The sequence below is a fragment of the Schistocerca cancellata genome, chromosome 10, assembly GCF_023864275.1.
Source record: "Schistocerca cancellata isolate TAMUIC-IGC-003103 chromosome 10, iqSchCanc2.1, whole genome shotgun sequence".
NCBI classification, from domain to species: domain Eukaryota; kingdom Metazoa; phylum Arthropoda; class Insecta; order Orthoptera; family Acrididae; genus Schistocerca; species Schistocerca cancellata.
The window spans coordinates 78836192-78858035 of record NC_064635.1 but is presented as its reverse complement, the minus strand read 5'-3'; the positions used below and the strand labels follow the sequence as shown (position 1 = coordinate 78858035).

The 21844-nt window shown below is 44.7% G+C and overlaps 1 protein-coding gene across 1 annotated transcript in view; it reads left to right on the top strand.

Moving 5' to 3' along the window:
• LOC126106140 (facilitated trehalose transporter Tret1-like) overlaps positions 1-21844 on the top strand; it is a 63139-nt gene that overhangs the window by 18280 nt on the left and 23015 nt on the right. Inside the window, exons 5-6 of the mRNA XM_049912383.1 lie at positions 5944-6192; positions 20856-21131. Coding sequence (XP_049768340.1) covers positions 5944-6192; positions 20856-21131 — 525 coding nt within the window. The remainder of the gene's footprint in view (positions 1-5943; positions 6193-20855; positions 21132-21844) is intronic.

The following is a 21844-nucleotide window of genomic DNA, read 5'->3' as shown; positions in this document are numbered from 1 at the left end:
TTTTCTTACACTAACAATTAAGCAAATTATTGAAAGTTAGCTGCTAAATCAAGTCGATGAAACCAAAAATATATGAATAACAAAAAAAAACTTGCCTTGTTATAAGTATGTCTTCTGCTGTTCATCGATATAATGAAGTGAGCTGATATGCCTGAAAAGACGTACCTATTACATACAACGTAAGTTTTATGTAATTCACGTAACTATAAAATACTTCTTGATTACCGGTCGTGGACGCTGAATAGCCAGAACCAAGTGTAAGAACAGTTTGGAACACATGTAAAATAGGCGAGCGCAGTGAAAGAAACGAGCAACTGGATACTGAACTAACTAGGAGGAGTCGGCAGTGGAACTGAGACAGGTAGTCATGCGAAGAACGACGAGCTGGAACGAGAACTGCCGAAGTGACCGCCGCGACCGAAGTGAACTATGAACCGATCGTTCCTCGTTCCCGGGAACTATAAGCAGACCGCCGCGACCGAAGTGAACTATGAACCGATAGTTCCTTGGAATTCGTTCCTCGGTCCTTTCGTTCATCTTGGTGAACCGTTCCTTTGCACCCGTTCGTTCGCGAACTACCCATCTCTAGCGCGCACCTCGCCGCCTCCGGTTGCCCGCACGCTGAGCGGTGCCGCAGTCTGGCACGCCTTCCCTGGCACCGGCACGCCTTCCCGCTCGGGGAGCAGCGCGCTACACCGCACGGCTAGCCAGACCACGAGGTGTTCAAAAAGTCTCTCCGCAGTGCCGTATGATTGTTAGCCGCGCGTAACGTATTATTGTTCGCTTTCACTTATCTCACACAGTGTCAGTACTATCGTTGGTGTGTGTTGTTACGAGTTGACGTGAACGTTGGAGTTCCTTTGTTCGTTTGTTTCGTTTTTGTCACTGTTAAAATGCTAACCACTTATCTTAGAAAATAGACTAAGGAAAGGCAAACCTACGTTTCTAGCATTCGCAGACTTAAAGAAAGCTTTTGACAATGTTGACTGAAATACTCTCTTTCAAATTCTGAAGGTGGCAGGGGTAAAATACAGGGAGCGAAAGCCTATTTACAATTTGTACAGAAACCAAATGGCAGTTATAAGAGTCTAGGGGGACGAAAGGGAAGCAGTGGTTGGGAAGGGAGTGAGACAGGGTTGTAGCCTATAGCCAATGTTAATCAATCTTCAAGCAGTAAAGGAAACAAAAGACAAATTCGAAGTAGGAATTAAAATCCATGGCGAAGAAATAAAAACTTTGAGGTTCGCCGATGACATTGTAATTCAGTCAGAGACAGCAAAGGACCTGGAAGAGCAGTTGAACGGAATGGACAGTGTCTTGAAAGGAGGATATAAGATGAACACCAACAAAAGCAAAACGAGGATAATGGAATGTAGTCGAAATAAATCGGGTGATGTTGAGGGAATTAGATTAGGAAATGAGACACTTAAAGTAGTAAACGAGTTTTGCTATTTGGGGAGCAAAATAACTGATGACGGTCGAAGAAGAGAGGATATAAAATGTAGACTGGCAATGGCAAGGAAAGCGTTTCTGAAGAAGAGAAATTTGCTAACATTGAGTATAGATTTAAGTGTCAGGAAGTCGCTTCTGAAAGTATTTGTATGGAATGTAGCCATGTATGGAAGTGAAACGTGGACGATAAATAATTTGGACAAGAAGAGAATAGAAGCTTTCGAAATGTAGTGTTGCAGAAGAATGCTAAATATTAGATGGATAGATCACATAACTAATGAGGAGGTATTGAATAGGATTGGGGAGAAGAGCAGTTCGTGGCACAACTTGACTAGAAGAAGGGATCGGTTGGTAGGACATGTTCTGAGGCATCAAGGGATCACCAATTCAGTATTGGAGGGCAGCGTGGAGGGTAAGAATCGTAGAGGGAGACCAAGAGATGAATACACTAAACAGATTCAGAAGGATGTGGGTTGCAGTAGGTACTGGGAGATGAAGAACCTCGCACAGGATACAGTAGCATGGAGAGCTGCATCAAACCAGTCTCAGGACTGAAGACCACAGCAACAACAACAACAACAACAAAATGCTAACCATTGAAGAAAGTGTGTTTTTAGTCGAACAAGTGTTCAAAGCTGGCGGTAAATACAGAGCTTCAGTTCGCCAAACATTTAATTCAGGTTTCCCGGAGACAACACTCACATATCGCGATACTGTGCGAGATCTGATTTACAAATTTCGAAGTACGGGTTCAGTGACAGATGCACGGAGAAGTGGTCGTCCTAGCGTTTTGTCTGAGGATAAACTACTCGATATTTCCAATAAAATGTCCACGAATCCGAACACGTCAGTAAGAAAACTTGCCCAGCAAATCGATGTTAGTGTCGGAACGTCCCGCACAGCTTTTAGGAAAAAATTAGAACTTTTCCCATACCAAGTGACAGTCGTGCAAGAACTGAAAAATACTGATCATGGTAAGAGACTGCGTTATTGTCAGTGGTTCAAAAATTTCATTAAAAAAATGGAAGAGATATTATTAATGAAACGTTTTTCACTGAAGAGGCGTGGTTTCATTTATTCAGGTACGTGAACTCGCCAAATTCTCGTATGTGGACTAGTGCAAATCCATTGTGTATTCATGAGGAACTACTTCAGTCTGTCAAAATAGGAGTTTGGATTGCAATTTCTAGACGTCGGATTGTGGGTCCCATATTTTTCAACAAAACAATAAACGCACAACGATACTGCAGTGATATTATGTAGCCATTCGTAGGAGAACTTGTTTTAAGTGAAATACTGAACGGTTATTTTCAACAAGAAGGTGCAACCGCGCATACAGCTCGCGTTTCAATGCCACTGATTGCTGATTTCTTTTTGGTGATCGCATAATTTCACAGGACTTTGGCCTGCACGATCGCCTGACCTAACACTACCTGATGTTTTCTTCTGGGGTGCAGCGAAAGCAACTGTCTATAAAAACCGTCCAAAATCCATCGATGAATTGAAAACTGCAATATCCACTTTCACTGCTTCTGTTACAGAAGAAATGCTACAGCTCGTGTTTGGAAACATGATTAGACGAATTAAATTGTATATTCAACAACAGGGGGACACTTTCAATATTTAATGTGTGAATTTGTAAGTGACAATGATTAATCAATAAATTAATAACTTGTATTTCACTGAGTTTCATTTCGGTATATTCACTGCGGCATACGGACCGCGCGGCTAACAGTCATACGGCACTGCGGAGAGACTTCTTGAACACCCCGTAGTATCATCGTTCAGAGTACTTTATTGCCATTTTTTGGTAACAGGATAAGAAGTGACAGCCAACAACATTTTTTTTACGTTTTCTGCTGCACTTATTCATGTAAAAAATGGATTTGCAGTAAATACGATTAGCGGTTTGCACAAGCTCCTTGTCCAATAATTTTTTTCATATCTCTTTATTAACCATCCTGCGCTTTACAGACAAGTGAAATACCTGTTTCATTTTTTCACCATCTCATCGGAAAATTAAAACCATACCCTGTGCACAAAAAATAAAAAATACAAGATTAATGCTCGAATTTTGGGGTAGTAAAAGTAGTGACGCCCAGCATTTTTTAGGTTTTCTGTTACATTGAATCACATTGTCAAATTTGTTATAATTAATTACATTATAATAACACTGTATAGGAATCTGTATCACTCACAAATACCTACATATAAACCTGCGCAATTTGGAGGAAGTTAACCAGACCGTCGTGTATAAATTTTATTATATAAACGTAGCACAAATTTGTATACACTAACTGCCAGTATATTCAGACACACTTTCAAATTTATCTAGCACCTGTTTCTTAAACAAATGGCTATAAAATCGCAGAAATTACTTCTATAATACAAGGCTTTAGAATACCGTGTTCTCGATATTATTCTACGTATAAAGTGCTTCATATGAAATATGAGATTTACACTCATATACTTATTGTATAAGCCTATGGAAAAATAGCTGGTGCTCGTTTCACATACTTTTATTTACCAGGGGTAGAAGTATGAAATCGGAATTTCGTTTACATGTCTCTTGTTTGAAACTGATAAAAAATGTTTTATTCAAAATAATCCCCTTTGCTATTTATACGTTTCTCCCAGCTCTCCAGCAGGGTGTTATGTAACGCCAAAAACAACAGTTCTTCTTTTATAGCGAACCAGTCGGCGAGACATTTTCGTACGAGAGCGTGTACAAGTGATGCAAATAGATGATAATCGGAAAGAGCCAAGTCTAGAGAATTAGCTGCATGCCCTAGGATTTCCCAACTGAATGGCTCGATCGTTTTCCTGGCCAGTTTTGCTGTGTTTGATGGGGCGTTATCATGGAGCAATATGACTTGCCTTTTTTCCGTATTCCGATCGTTTTACACATAATGCTCGATTTAAATCCACCATTTGCTTTTGGTCGTGATCATTGTTAACGGTTTCACCAGCTTTTAGCAGCTCATAATACATGACACCCTTCTCGTTCCACCAAACACAGCATTGTCCTGCAGTGGATGTCAATGGTTTGCTTAGATTCACCCATGATTTACGACGCTTAGGATTCTCAAAATATATCCATTTCTCATCACCTGTCACTATTCGACAGCGAAATGACTTTCTTTTTTTTCATCTGGCTAGCAGCATTTCGCAAGTGGTCTTTCGAATTGCTTGCTGTCTTTCATTCAGTTCGTGCGGAACACATTTTCCCACTTTCTGCACCTTTCCCATAGCTTTCAACCGCGAAGAAACGGCTTTCTGTGTCACATTCATTTGTTCCGCGAGTTCCTGTTGAGTTCGAGTATCATTTTTATCCAATAAGACCTACGATTCGTTGCCTTCGAAAGTTTTGGGTTGTTTCCTGCGCTCCTCGTTTCACACGTCAAAATCACCACTTTGGAATTTTTTGAACCACTCGGAACACCAAGACCATGTTCGCCGAAAGCTTCGAAAAGCATTCGATGCTATTCTGCAGCAATTTTCATCAAATGGTAACAGAAAACCAATGCTGTCCGCAAATCATAGCTCGTAGGCACAGAATTCGACATATTTACGGGTTTGAAAGAGATACCGATGTACGGAATTTGGATTACTGTGTGCAGACACTCGTCGTCAGTCGTTACAGGAAGCAGATGGCGCTACGGGCGCGCTCTCACGCGCTCCGCCCTACACTGCCGGCTGGCACCGCCTATAGGGAAATTCCGGTTTCATACTTCTAATACATCAGCAGCAGCAATAGCGCACCATAGCCGTTGTTAAAACTCAAACGTGCAGAAACGTGCATATAAAACAAGGCGAATACAAGTAATATCAAAGTTACGCTATTAGCACTAATTATAGACCAGGAGTGTCATCCCAAAATCACGTGACTAACCCGGTTAGAACACGTGCTGTAGGCTATGTTCACTCCATAGATATACATGTTCTATTGGGTCTGTGGGCATTTTTAATCAGTTTGTGTAGTTCATATTCGCGACTGAACCATAACCAGAAAGCCTTTTTTGTTTTCCGCACCAGAATTCTTTTCAGTTGTCGCCCAGGCTGGGAATCACAGTGCGATTGTCGGTGCACAGCGAGTGATCTTTCTTTTGCTTGTGCCTGTTTTCTGCAATGACGCAGGGTCACCATGGCTAATCGGATTTGGCAAGATTAATTTAAGGGGTGGCCGGATGCCCTTCCTGTCGCTAACCTATACCCCCCCCCCCCCCTCCCCCGGACAGAGTTAGTGTACCCCACTGTTTGCACCTAGTGTAATCCATGGACGAGTGCGAATGTGCTCAAATGTTTGCGAGCTGTGCAACAGGTGGGGCGTGGTGACCAGCCCGGTATTCACCTAGCGGGATGTGGAAAACCGCCTAAAAACCACATCCAGGCTGGCTGGCACACCGGCCGCCGTCGTTAAGCCGCCGGGCGGATTCTATCCGAGGCTGGCTCGGTGCACCGCGAATGATGTGAAACGTGACTGACCGACAGGAACTGGTGGCGGAGTCGGCCTCGCGGGACGGCCACCAGGGGTCTCTGCTGTCGTCGGCCAAGGCGCTGCTGCGGCGCATGGCGGAGGCCCGGCGCGACGTGCGCGCCCTCGCCATCGTCTTCGGCCTGATGTGCTTCCGCCAGGTGATCGGCATCAACGCCGTCGTCTTCTACACCGTCGACATCTTCGCCGTCGCCGACGCCGACCTGTCGCCCTCCGCCGAGACCATCATCGTCGGCATGGTGCAGGTCTGTGTCCGCTCCTTACCGCCAGAAGCCACTAGGCCACGGGCCAAGAGATCTACCGATCCATACCGCAAGCCAGCTTTGACCTGTAACGTAATTATACTGTACCGAATGACGTCACGCACCCGGAAACAGAGATGGAACAGAACACTGGCAATATTTAAATTGCTTCTATCATTTTTGAGCGTATGTTCGTATCGTTTTTGTTTTTTTTTCACGTTGGTATTCCGGTTGCCATGGATTTATTTATCGATTGTCGCTTTTTATTTGTAATTCACTGTCGTCATTGGAGTTTACACATTGTCATTTTCTCATCTTGAGACAGTGAATGGAGATGTGCACGCTAGGTAATGAAACGCCAAGTGGAGTTATCGGAACGTTTCCAACATATTCTTCTGTTTTGAGTTAAGTAGAGGGGTGACAGCAGCGAAGGCAGCCAGGAACATTTGCGTCGTGTATGCGAATTATGCCATTGCATGGAACCCGCTAAGAAAATGGTTTTCTCGTTTTAAGAAGGATAGTTTTGACGTTATTGACTTTACACCTTCAGGAAGAAATTCGTAGTTATGAATGGTAGTAGAGGTAGCATGGCTCAATATTTCTGCAAGGGAATTCAACAGACTTGTTAAGTCCGACACGGACTGGGAAGTGTCCTATGAGTTTTGCCACCTCAGTGTGTATTGAAAAGCCTGTCACATACCCTGAATAATTTTATGACCTATTACGCTGTAATGTATTCCACCTATTACTGACACGATGATACTGAAATGATTAGAAGTACAGAACGGTACTCGCCCTTTGACTGTGATAATTCAGTACCGAGTGAAGTTATCGCTATTGTTGCAATTAAAGCTTGTAGACGTCGTGGCATGGAATCAATGAGTGCCTGGATATGTTGCAGTGAAACACAATGCTACGTGGCTTGCATGTGTGTCCACAAAGCATCGACAGTGGTTTAAGGAGGATCAGAAAGAACAAGTTGCTGACCGATCAAAGCCCAGACATGTGCGATGGGCGGCGTATCTGGCGAACATGGAGCCAGCGGAGCTGTTCTACTCGTCGTTGTCCCAAGAAGGCTTGCACATTCCTCGCCACGTGCGGCCGGACGTTGTCCTGCTGAAATATGACATGTGGGACGGCCTGCAGGAGGGACAGTGCCTCGGGCTCTAAGACGTCCCTGGCAAAGCGGTTGCTTTTCAGCCATTTATCAATACGCAGGACACGAGACCGCCAGTGGGACCCAATCATCACATTTGCCTTTTGTCCGCCATATCACTCAACACTGAAGTCTCCCAATTGCGTTCACCACGGTAGCAGTTGAAGTGGTACTCATCTGAAAACACTAGATTCAGCAACTCATCACGTCAGTGACAGTATTCACATGCCCACTGCAGTCTGAAGTGGTGATGGTTTCTGGTGAACTGTAGTCGACGCAGTGGTATGTATACCACCAGTCCAGCACTGAGCGATTCACCAACATCGTGCCAACACTGTACATGAAGCTGTTCTGTTGGTTACTAGGAGGCGCACAAGATGGCGGTCATCTCGCTCTGTGGTCACAGTGTGAGGCCCGCTACCGACTCGTCAATGTATTCGACCCTCCTCTATGAAATGGTGCCAGACACGCATCATTGCCGCAATGTCACGGCAGCACAAATTCTTTTCCCGGAGTCCAGTCATTCTGCTCCTTTCGAACTCACTCATATGCTGTTATTGCGCCCTTTGACTTCGACAAGGCATATCGGATTTTTTTTTCTTTTTTTTTTCACGTCTCCACTTGGTTTGATAGCTCTGCACCGACTGAGTGTGCGTAACAATGACTTGTTCAGTCACACAACAGAGAGCACTACTAGGACTACATGGCACGCCATTCCTCTGCAGTTTTAATCACTTATTATGGTTCCATTGTTGTATATATCTTCCGATTTTAGAGTTATTCCAACCGTTCCTTCTTCGTGTTGCAATTTTCACAAACAGTAGTTTATTTTTAGGAATGTAGGTGGTGCGGGATACTTATCTGTAAAGTACCTCGAGGTCTACGTTAGGTTGAAAGATGAATGTGGACTTGTAAGGTGGCGAAACCAGTTAATGCTATGTGGTGTGACAAGAATTACTATAATTATTGTTGTGGTACGGATTTTACACATACTGGATTTCATTAAATATTTTATATCCACTATTTCGATAATACTTAGCGTCAAAGCAGGGGTGTGGTATCGGTAGATCCAATTGTTATGCAGCTTTTGTATGTTGACGTACAAATTCTTCTACAGTCATGAAGGATCTCCTCACGCTAAAACTTATGTAGCACAATGGACGAACGAATTAATGAAAAAAAAGCTGCACTTACCTCATAAACAATCAATGTTGTAGGAAACGTTCTAAAAGACAGAACCACAGATACAATCCTACGGACACAACATTGCATTCAAGTTGTGTTAGTAAAGTTAACAACCGAAACGTATCAGGCCAAGCGCTACAGTAACAAAATTAAGTACGAGAAACCACTTTTCAAGTGGGTGCCACATTTATTGTGTGATGACAAAAAAAAATAAACGCAAAAATCACAGGTACATTGTTTTCTAAAAAATCCCACTGAAGTTGGATTACTTGGCAAACGGTGAAACAATAATTTGCAAAAACCTAGGATGCAAATCTTCCAGACCAACTGAAGGAAAAAAAAAAGTGCAAGCTGGCCGTTGTAACCAAGCGGTTCTAGGCGCTTCAGTCCGGAACCGCGCGACCGCTACGGTCGCAGGTTCTAATCCTGCCTGGGCGTGGATGTGTGTTATGTCCTTAGGTTAGTTAGGTTTAAGTAGTTCTAAGAAATAAGTCTAGGGGACTGATGACCTCAGATGTTAAGTCGCATAGTGCTTAGAGCCATTTTTTAAAAAAAAGTGCATGACAAGAGCCCTAAATTGCAAATGAAAAAATTATGTTCCACAAGGAAACACAGTGCTTCGACAGTAGAAAATCCAAGGTATCTGCGGTACTAATTGTTTGGACATCCCCTTCAGCAGATATAGATTCTCTGATTCGCAGCTGCGCCTGAGAAAGTTTGTGTCCGATGAAAATTTCTCATTTATTTTTGCCCCCTGGGGAATGGGCTGGTGGCTGCCAAGTAGCCCCTCTTCAGCATTTGATGTACAAATAAATATAAAAGTAAATTTGAAGATGATAATGCATGGCATGATGTTGCTCATGTGCATTGTTCCACTCAGTGATAATGATGGTGAGGAATTCTCGTAAATGTGTGTGAAATCTTATGGGATTTAACTGCTAAGGTCATCAGTCCCTAAGCTTATACAATACTTAACCTAAATTATCCTAAGTACAAACACACACACCCATTCCCGAGGGAGGACTCGAACCTCCTCCGGGATCAGCCGCTCAGTCCATGACTGCAGCGCCTTAGAAGTATCTCGTAAATGTAAGAGGTTTTTCAACGTATTGGATATTGGAGAGGACATTATGTTAAACAGAGTGTGTGATGAGAGCATGATTTGATAGTTGTGATGCAGAAACTAGCGGATCGTAAGATATGAATCAGAGAGAAGAGATTAGCTTTCAGCCCTGATTTGGTGAGTGACGGTTGGTAGGATGGGTAGAGCTCAAGTGTTATCTGAGGATGCAAGAGACGGAGACAGCAAAATATTGCCGTGGGAAAGGACGCGCACTCTCCAGAGAGGACAAAAAAAAAACGATGTGTTGCTAGAGTTCAGAAGTACTGGTGATATGACAGCGTTCTGCGACTGGAGTTCATAGGAGGTGTGGCACAGGCAAAGACGTTCCGCTTGTTGAGGGAGGTGTGGAAATTTTATGAACTGGTCCGGAATACAAGTAAGAGAAGCTAGCTACCTGACGAAAATGAAGTCGATTACATGTCGTTCAGTGATTTGGAAAGAATTGTAGAACTTGGGAGGAGTGCAGCTGTACGAGTATAGAACAGTAGCATCGATAAGGTGGATGGATCAGAGTCTTGTAGGTGAGGGTGATGGTTGTGAGATGTAGCCCTCCTGTTTGACCAGTCAGTAATTTTAGTCTATTACCATTACTTTCTTAAAGAATCGGTCCCGTGTATAAAACTTCTAATTACCTTACAAACTAGTTAATAGGATGAATATTTAAAGCCGGAAATTGGAGCCACTGCCTTTCAATGTTTCTGGTTAACAGATTGAATATTTAAAGTTAAACAGGAAATTGGAGGCACTGCCTTTCAATGTTTCTTATGTCATACCTTACGAACTGTGTGTCGTACAATTGTATAATTTTGCAGCCATATTCAGAGGTATGTTTTGAGAGTAGAGGTAGCAGTAAAGAAGTAATAAATTAAAAGGTTATGGTGGATGCTGAAGTTCTACTGCCTGAATAGCGAAATTGTAGTAAGGGATGGATTTTTTAAATTATTTTGTGTGTATGTGTGTGTGTGTGTGTGTGTGTGCGGAGGGGAGGGGTGTCAGCGAGAAGAAGTTTCGAAAATGTTTAATATTGTCCATAAAGCTTGTTGGAAGAAGTTAGGTGCTCCCATTATATAGTCTGGGTAATTTGGCACTATGAGTTTCTAATTTTAGTACTTGAGTAATTATGTTAGACCTTTAACGTGAGATCATACTTCTTAAATGGAAGACAGTGACACTATTTTAACTTTTCAAATTCAGTCAGTATTTATATGGAACACTGAAAAAAATGTATTGAACCTGGAAGCCGTTAGGCAGGCAAACTGGAATTGCAGGGCCAGTTGAACACTGTAGCCATTTGGTAATATACATTCACGGAAAAAAAATCGCAGCAGCAAAAAGAATTAATGTAGAGTAATGAAATTTTGGGAATATATCTGTCCCATATGTGGTAGATTGAAGATAGATGTGGTGGTTGAGAAGGCCAAGGCAACATGTCAACACTCTGTAGAGCATATTAAGTTACAACTACGGAATGTGTGCGAGTGTTATCCTGTTGGAAAACACTCCCTGGAATGGTGTTCATGAATGGCGGCACAACAGATCGGATCACCAGAGTGACGCACAGGTTTTCAGTCAGTGTGTGTGGGATAGCCACGAGAGTGCTCCTACTGTCATACGAAATCTCATCCGAGACCGTGACTCCAGGTGCAGGTCCAGTGTGTCTAGCAAGCAGACGGGACGGTTGCAAGCCCTCAGCCGGCCTGCTTCTAACCAACACATGGCCATCACTAGCACTGAGGCAGAACCAGCTTTCGTCAGAAAACACAGCAGACCTCTATTCCGCCCTCTGATGGGCTCTACCTTGACGATACTGTATTTGCATATGGCGGTGGAATGCACATTGCAAGGCGTTGGGCTCGGAGCTGTCCTTGAAGCTACCGATTTGTAACAGTTCATCGTGTCACTGTTGTGCCAACTGCTGCTCAAATTGCCGCTGCAGAGGCGTACGATGTGCCAGAGACGAACGCCGAACACGATGGTCTTCCCTCCCGGTAGTGCCATGTGGCCGTCTGGAGCCCGGTCTTCTTGAGACTTTATATTCCCATGGCCACCGCTGCCAGCAGTCAGGTACAGTGGCTACATTCCTGCCATGTCTTTCTGCAGCATCGCAGAAGGAACATCCAGCTTCTGGTAGCCCTATTACGAGAGTTGTCCAGAAAGTAAGTTTCGATCAGTCTCGAAATGGAAACCACTGGGAAAATCCGGTAGAGCTTTGCACAGATGTGTTGGACAGTGTCTCTGGTACGCCCGTCGATGGTGTCGCGTCGCCATTTTCAGTTTTGAGTGAACAGTGAGAACATAAAGATGCGTAGGGAACAGCGTCTCCCGCCGAGTATGAGGGCTTGCTTAGAGATTTCGCCTGTGTCATGCAACCCACATAACACAACTGTCGAGCAGTTCCTTCTTCGTGCCAATTCTCGGCCGCACACTGCAGGGGCAATGAAGACGCTCCTGCAGTGTTTCCGATGAGAAGTGTCTGATCACCCACAATACAGTCCGTAATTGGCTCCCCCTGAGTCTCGTCTCTGCTGAGAGGAACCGCTGACTATGAAGACAAAATTTTTCCACAGACAACGAGCTGCAGACCAGTGCAGGTAGCTGGCCGAAAGCACAAGCGGCTGCTTTCTATGACGAGGATATTGGAAAGTTGATACAGCACTACGACAACACTTAAAGTTGGAGCGGCGACTATATAGAGAAGTAGGTGGAAGGTGTACCTAGAGCTTAATTTCTGGACAACCCCCGTACATGACCTCGTTCAGACTCAATGACGTGTTGATAATAGCATCTTTGTCGCCGTAAAGGCAGTCTTGACTTAACCAACTCATCACCTCCAATGTCAAAGGTAACTAAAGAGCAGGACGGTTATATCGTGTATTTAAAGCAACCTAATTTGCATCCTCATTGTGGTGCTACTAGCACCACTCTTACGTGACTGTCGAGAAATTTAGACAGACATAATCTTTCAGATATAGAAACATGCCTACCAACAGTCATTTATGTAGCGCAACTTCTTTTATTGTTGTGATTTCTTTCTCTGTCAATGTAGATGGGTTTTCTTTTGAATGTTTAGTTAGTGGGGAATCCTCGTTGGTTTTTGATTGGGTATAAGTCCTGTGCATTTTACCATCGTACTGATATGACTGAAACGATTGTAGACAGTAAGGGAAGTGTCCACTGGGATGAAACACCCAGTTAGTTCCCCCTCGACTGATAGAGAAGAACTGTGGGTTACTCCAGGAGGTGGCAGGTACATTGCGGCACTTCCCTGCTCTTTGTGTGAACTCAAGTTTAGGGAGATGGAGGACAGGAAAAGGTGTTTAAGATGTTTGAAGAGGACTGGTAAATTTATGGACTGATGCAGGATATGGGTTGGGTAAGATATTCGGATCTGGAAATCAAGCTAGATGGTTTTCAATAATTTTAGCAGACTGTTAGAACGCTGGAGGAGTGCAACTCTATTCCGTATGTGAATACGTAATAATGACTCAGATATAGATAGTCGCGTGTGAGTGAGGGTCATGACAAAAGAGCGGACCTGCAAAATTACAGACCTATATCCCTAAGTTCTGTTTGCTGCAGAATCCTTGAGTATATTCTCACTTCGAATATAGCAAACTTTCTTGAGATTGAGAAGCTTATGTGCACGAATCAGCACTGAAGACAGTTAACGAAGGCACGAACATATGGAATAAGTTCACAGATATGTGAGTGGCTCAAAGATGTCTTCAACAATAGAACCCAGTATTTTGTCCTCGACTGCGAGTTTTCATCAGAGACAAGGTATCGTGAAGAGTGCCCCAGAGAAGTGTCATAGGACCACTATTATTCTTGATACACATAAATGATTTGGTGGACAGGGCCGGCAGCAATCTGCGGTTATTTTATGATGATACCGTGCTGTACGGTAAGGTGTGTCGCAGATGAGTGACTGTAGGTAGATAAAAGACGTATTAGACAAAATTTCTAGATGGTGTAATGAATGGCACCTAGCTCTAAATTTAGAAAAATGTAAATTACTGCAGCTGAGTAGGAAGAGCAAATCTGTAACGTTCGGTTAAAGTATGCTAGGGTGATTATAATTAAACTTTCAAAACGCTGTAGAAGTGATACCACTGGTCAGAATGACGTCAAATTGCAACATAATACGAGGTGCATTCAAGTTCTAAGGCCTCCGATTTTTTTTTCTCCGGACTGGAAAGAAACATGCGCATTGTTTTAAAATGAGGCCGCGTTCATTGTCAATACGTCCCAGAGATGGCAGCACCGTACGGCAAATGGAATTTCACCGCCAGCGGCGAGAATGAGAACTGTTTTAAATACTTAAAATGGCGACGTTTTCCTTACTTGAACAGCGTGCAATCATTCGTATTCTGAATTTGCGTGGTGTGAAACTAATTGAAATTCATCGACAGTTGAAGGAGACATGTGGTGATGGAGTTATGGATGTGTCGAAAGTGCGTTCGTGGGTGCGACAGTTTAATGAAGGCAGAACATCGTGTGACAACAAACCGAAACAACCTCGGGCTCGCACAAGCCGGTCTGACGACATGATCGAGAAAGTGGAGAGAATTGTTTTGGGGGATCGCCGAATGACTGTTGAACAGATCGCCTCGAGAGTTGGCATTTCTGTGGGTTCTGTGCACACAATCCTGCATGACGACCTGAAAATGCGAAAAGTGTCATCCAGGTGGGTGCCACGAATGCTGACGGACGACCACATCCTGCATGACGACCTGGAAATGCGAAAAGTGTCATCCAGGTGGGTGCTACGAATGCTGACGGGCGACCACATGGCTGCCCGTGTGGCATGTTGCCAAGCAATGTTGACGTGCAACGACAGCAAAAAATGGTTCAAATGGCTCTGAGCACTATGGGACTCAACATCTTAGGTCGTAAGTCCCCTAGAACTTAGAACTACTTAAACCTAACTAACCTAAGGACATCACACACACCCATGCCCGAGGCAGGATTCGAACCTGCGACCGTAGCAGTCCCGCGGTTCCGGACTGCAGCGCCAGAACCGCTAGACCACCGCGGCCGGCCAACGACAGCATGAATGGGACTTTCTTTTCATCGGTTGTGACAATGGATGAACGTGGATGCCATTTTTCAATCCAGAAACAAAGCCCCAGTCAGCTTAATGGAAGCACACAGATTCACCGCCACCAAAAAAATTTCGGGTAACCGCCAGTGCTGAAAAAATGATGGTGTCCATGTTCTGGGACAGCGAGGGCGTCATCCTTACCCATTGCGTTCCAAAGGGCACTACGGTAACAGGTGCATCCTACGAAAATGTTTTGAAGAACAAATTCCTTCCTGCACTGCAACAAAAACGTCCGGGAAGGGCTGCGCGTGTGCTGTTTCACCAAGACAACGCACCCGCCCATCGAGCTAACGTTACGCAACAGTTTCTTCGTGATAACAACTTTGAAGTGATTCCTCATGCTCACCTGACCTGGCTCCTAGTGACTTTTGGCTTTTTCCAACAATGAAAGACACTCTCCGTGGCCGCATATTCACCAGCCGTGCTGCTATTGCCTCAGCGATTTTCCAGTGGTCAAAACAGACTCCTAAAGAAGCCTTCGCCGCTGCCATGGAATCATGGCGTCAGCGTTGTGAAAAATGTGTACGTCTGCAGAGCGATTACGCCGAGAAGTAACGCCAGCTTCATCGATTTCGGGTGAGTAGTTAATTAGAAAAAAATCGGAGGCCTTAGAATTTGAATGCCCCTCGTATTATCGGAGAAGGGGAGAAAGTATGGCATAAGAAAAGGATAACTCTGAAAATTGATCAATAGATGGCCCTGTGTGAGTCAGAATACGTAAATGAAAACACCTGTCATGCGCACGACCCATTGAAGTCGGTATAAACATGCCGGGTACACGGCTTTTCCGCCTTTCGCGTCTGCGACGTTCGCCATGACTGTCTCAATGCAGGATTGCGCTCTGCTTGTAAAGCTGTATTACAAGAATGATGACTGGGCTCAAGTCGCTCTGCAGAACTTCCGGACACGGAAGGGTTTGAAAACAGGGGTTGGTCCGATGACTGCAGTGGGTTCGTACAAAATGATTCGAAAATTCGAAAAGATGGGTTCTTTTGGTGTACAACCTGGTAGAGGGAGGAAACGAATTCATTCGACGTCAGTGGAAGCAGTGGGCACGGCAATGCAGGAGGAGACGAGTGATGGTGTGTAGTGCACGGAGGATTGGATATACCCGTGAGCACGGCGCGTAAAATCCTATGAAGCATGCTTCTTTGCTATCCATTCAAAATTACCCACGTGCACGAGTTGCTTCCTGTTGACCTATCAGCAAGAGAGAACTTTAGAATTTCTTGCTCGCATGGAAGTAGAGAATGATTAGCCGTGGAAGATTTTGTGGACAGACGAAGCCCACTTCCACGTGACAGGATATGTCAATGCACAGAATTGTCGAACATGGCCAACGGAAAATCCACACGCAAATCAGCCAGTACCACTTCGCCCTGAAAGGGTCAGTGTGTGGTGCGGGTTTACGGCATCATTTATCATAGGGCCACATTTTTTCGAGGAGACAGGTGCTTCCGGTCCTGTTACCTGTACCGTCACTGGTAAGCGCTATGAGTGTCTTTTGCGCAACCACGTCATTCCAGCTCTCGAATAGCGTGGATGTGTGGATGGGATGATTTTTATGCAAGATGGCGCACGTCCGCACATTGGAAATCCAGTTAAGCGCCGTTTCGGAAATGCTAGAATTATCAGCCGCCATTTTCCTACAGCCTGGCCGTCCCGATCACCTGATCTTAATCCGTGCGACTTCTGGCTGTGGGGCTGTCTGAAAGATGTTGTGTTCAGTGTTTCGATTGCAAACTCAGCTGCGTTGAAGGCACACATTGCGCAACACATTCTGAACGTGAACCCGGAAACGCTTCGATCAGTTGTGGAACATGCTGTTTCTCGCTTTCAACTTGTTCCAGAAAACGTTGGACTATATATTGAACATGTATTGCGCCAGTCACACGGAAATTAATAATCCGATTGGATTTTGGTTGACGCTTTTTGGCCTCAGGACAATTAGAGTTTTTCCATCCGATATGATATGACCTGGCCGTGGTGGGTGGGCTTACGTAACTAACATTATCAGACCTGTACACCCATGCAGACTGAGGAGTACAGTTTGTTTAACGTCACACGTACGCCTTAGGCATTGTTGTATGATTCATTTGTCATTTGTAGTCGACCACTATTAAATTATGATGCTTACAGCGCCATCTATTGCTACATTTTGTAACTATTTATTTTTCTTCTGCCATACGTTTTTCGTTGCAATTTGATTTCATTCTGACCAGTGGTCTTATTTCTATAGCGGTTTGAAAGTTTAACTTTAATTATAATCACGCTGTACATTGCGCGCAAGGACCTAAAAGATTGTTGTTGTAGTCTTCAGTCCTGAGACTGGTTTGATGCAGCTCTCCATGCTACTCTATCCTGTGCAAGCTTCTTCATCTCCCAGTACCTACTGCAACCTACATCCTTCTGAAACTGCTTAGTGTGTTCATCTCTTGGTCTCCCCCTACGATTTTTACCCTCCACGCTGCCCGCCAATACTAAATTGGTGATCCCTTGATGCCTCAGAACATGTCCTACCAACCGATCCCTTCTTCTGGTCAAGTTGTGCCACAAACTTCTCTTCTCCCCAATCCTATTCAATACTTCCTCATTAGTTATGTGATCTACCCATCTAATCTTCAGCATTCTTCTGTAGCACCACATTTCGAAAGCTTCTATTCTCTTCTTGTCCAAACTATTCATCGTCCATGTTTCGCTTCCATACATGGCTACACTCCATACAAATACTTTCAGAAATGACTTCCTGACACTTAAATCTATACTCGATGTTAACAAATTTCTCTTCTTCAGAAACGCTTTCCTTGCCATTGCCAGTCTACATTTTATATCCTCTCTACTTCGACCATCATCAGTTATTTTGCTCCCCAAATAGCAAAACTCCTTTACTACTTTAAGTGTCTCATTTCCTAATCTAATACCCTCAACATCACCCGACTTAATTTGACTACATTCCATTATCCTTGTTTTGCTTTTGTTGATGTTCATCTTATATCCTCCCTTCAAGACACTATCCATTCCGTTCAACTGCTCTTCCAAGTCCTTTGCTGTCTCTGACAGAATTACAATGTCATCGGCGAACTTCAACGTTTTTATTTCTTCTCCATGGATTTTAATACCTACTCCGAATTTTTCTTTTGTTTCCTTTACTGCTTGCTCAATATACAGATTCAATAACATCGGGGAGAGGCTACAACCCTGTCTTACTCCCTTCCCAACCGCTGCTTCCCTTTCATGTCCCTCGACTCTTATAACTGCCATCTGGATTCTGTACAAACTGTAAATAGCCTTTCGCTCCCTGTATTTTACCCCTGCCACCTTTAGAATTTGAAAGAGAGTATTCCAGTCAACATTGTCAAAAGCTTTCTAAAGGTAAGATTCGAGAAATTAGTGCTCATACGAAGGCATACAACAATCGTTTTCCCCTGGCTCTATTTGCGAGTGGAACCGGAAAGGAAATGACAAGCAGTGGTACAGGGAGCGCTCTGCCACCTACCGTACTGTGCCTTGCAGAGTATCTATGTAGATGTAGATGTAGATGTAGATGTAGTCCACCATGTTCAGCCAGATAGCAGATTTAGTTTCTTGCGGTCCTTTATTTGGGCGATACTGATGCGTACAGAACAATAAGGAGAGGTGGGCAGCGGACTAGTACAGCAGCTGTCGTCGTAGGGAAACAGGGCGCGAGCAGAAATAATTAGCGAACACCTTGAACCGTGATTTATTTTCAAAGAATATTCTTAAGAATTTATTTTGTTTACTAGCGATTCGTCAAGAACATTAACACATTTAATCACACTATGTAAGCATGGAAGTAGTTGCCAGGAAGTAACTGATGAAATCATAACCGAATTCCTTTTAACAAATAGGAATTTTATTCACTTTAATAGTGCCTAAAAGCATTTTTTAAAAGAAACAGATTTAAAATTATAATCAGAAAGCACCCTCTAAATATCAAAGTTACAATTTATTCATAGGCAGAAAGAAACAAGTTTTGACTATATGAGCTTTCGGGCAGAGAACCTTGCCGCTCCGTTTTGACACGGCCGTAGTTACGACCTCTCACAACAGCCTCTGAAAGAATACACTGGTGCAAATCTGCAACACACCAGATTACTTTAAACTACGAGTTTTAACAATTCACACAAGCACACAAACTATGCACCCCCCCCCCCCCCCATAGCATGGATGGAAATGGTACAAAACACTAAAATTAAAATATTAACCTTGCCACCGAAGGTGCAACTTAATTTTAACTTCTAAGAAAAGTCTTACGGTGACAGGGTGGCAACTTTATATACTAAAATGATCATTTAAATAAAAGCCCATGAAATGCAATCTTATATAAAATTCTACAAGGTTGGCCAAACAATACTTAAGATGGGATCATAGCCAATAACATGAAAGTTTCCAAAGATCATAACATATTTCAGGTATTACGCCGTTACACTCCAAGCAATAAATTCGTTAACACACCACAAGTCCGACGAACATGACAGAGGCAGCTACTAACGTGCGGTAGATTGATAGGGAGTTTACAGAACAACACGAACCGCAGATTGCTCTAACCCGCCCCTACTCCACAAGGGAGAAACGGTCCACCGAATTTATAAAGAACCACCTTCACGCAGGTGGGCAAACGGAGAAGAACGGTGGGACGACCTCAAAGTAAAACGGCTGGTGACCTCACCAAGAAAACAAGTAGAATTTAACAAGAGTAAATCAAACAAGATATCACCAATCACTTAACTTCTAATAAACTGCGATTTCTGGCGAAGGACTGGCGCAGCACCCCCAAATCGCTCTTCCGAACCGTGTGCTGCCAGCCGCTTCAACGGACGCAGGAAGGCGCGCCGATCTCCCGTCTCACGGCGTCGCAGCTCGCACCGGCCAGACCGATGTCGTGAATTGAGTCCTGTTGCTCTCGTGTCGACCGCGAAGTCACTACCTCTCGCTATACGCCGCGGCCCACTGGACTCACGTCGCGACTTCACATGCGCGGACGCTGAAGACGGACAAGTCATCTTGTGTCTCAGTGCACGAGCGACCGACCGATCGAGCCAGCCGCCAATGACCATCGCCTGAGCAAACTCGAGCAGACTGGCGGCCTAACGCGCAGACTCAGATGCAGGAAGTAAGCCCCGACTGGGCGACCACCCGCTGAGTTCTCTTACTGGCGGAGTGAAAAGACTCTCATTTTGCCGGCTTTAAAGGTTGATCGGAACGACAGACATACTAGCACTCCGAACGACAGACAGACACTAACTGCCTAACAAATGCGACGGGAGACAGACTAGCAAGCTGGGGACGAGAGACCGACCCAGACTGACCCCAGACTGACTCCCTCCTGGCGAGCTCATAGCGCCCCTTAAATGCACGTGAACAGACAACCTTTCCCCTTTCCCACCAGAGGAAGACACCAAAGCTGCGATTGCCACAGCGGCGCCACCGCCAGAAACGGAGGGCGACTGCTTCACACTACGCACTGCGGCGTGCTCTTCAAAACAGCAGTTTTTACGACAGCTCACTCCTAAATACGTAAACAGAACTTTTACTTATAGATTTCTCCGAGTGTTACAAAGAAACTTTGCAAAAGAACAAACTGTGATAAAGTCCGGCTATCACAAGAAGCAGACTAAAGAGTGTCGTCGAGTATGAGATTCCCCTTATTAATGCATGAGTGAACTATCAAAGGGTGACTGATGCCTGTCAGAGACTGCGATTGAGAGAAGCTGCCAACGGCCATCCTATATCGTGGTGGTAGAGGGCGTTCGTAGTAATAGCAAATGAAGCGGTCGCTCAGCAACCGCGCATCATTGGACTCACCGGGACCCCGCGCAAACACTGTCGGCGTCCGTCGGAAACATGAGTTTCCTTTGCCGTCTATGAGGTGAAGATAGTATTGATCTATGATACTGCAGGTAGCTACTTAAGGATTCCAAGTTAGTTTTTGATCGAGAGTTGGTCCCTGGTATTTTAGTGGGGACAGGAAGGTGGGCTATGGGATTGAATACTTTGGTGGTGTCTTTTGGGCTGGGGTGGGAGACTGGGGTGCAGACGCCCCCGTGTTGACGGCCGGCCGCGCCGCCTGCCCGCAGATGGTGTCGACGTGCGCGTCGTCGCGGCTGGCGGACCGCGCGGGCCGTCGCACGCTGCTGCTGGTGTCGGCGGCGGGCACCGCCGCCTGCCACGCCGTGCTCACCGCCTTCTTCGCGCTGCACCGCTCGCTCGACTACGACGTGTCGGCGCTCAGCTGGCTGCCGCTGGTGGCGCTCGCGCTCTTCATGGTGCTGTTCGCGGCCGGCTTCGGCCCGCTGCCCTGGCTCATGATCGCCGAGCTGCTGCCCTCCCAGCACAAGCGCTGGGCCGCGGGGGTCAGTACACGGTCCTCTACTTTTCATTACAACTCTATTTCCAACATGTGTCCAACTCGTGGCTCTCGTTATCCTGTAACCTAATGATTCTTCTGCTTCTTCTTCTCGAATGAGCCAACTAAGGACAACGCGGCATTTCCATTCATGTGTTGTTGTTCTTTTCTTTTCCTCCAGTGATCTTTCATCTTCGATAAGGATAGAAGCTGAAGCAATGAATTAAAATTTGTGCTGCAGCTGCGACTCTGCTTACGTCAGATGCGCTAACCACTACACCAAAATAGCTCTGTGGGGATCATACCTGCACAGACTATCCTAGACGAATGCCCTCTCTAACACAAACTTCAGTTCTCACCTTCAGCCGATTTTCGCCTCTCCAATATTGGAACAGCATCTCAGCTTTGCATATAATGGGGAAATCCTGCCTGTACCTCTGATGAAATTACATTTTCCTGGAGACATAGGAGTCTCAACTTTACCTTTTATAAGGGTGAAAGCTGAAGCAATGAATTAAAATTTGTGCCATGGTCAGCACTTGAACCCAGGTCTCCTACATACTAGACAGATGTGGAAACCACTACACGACCATAGCACTGTAAGAACAACACTCTCGTGGCACAAATTTCATTGCTTCAACTTCTATCCTCATCGAAGATAGTCATATGTCTCCAGAAAAATGTAATTCCTTCAGATCAATAGATCATCTACACTTGAGG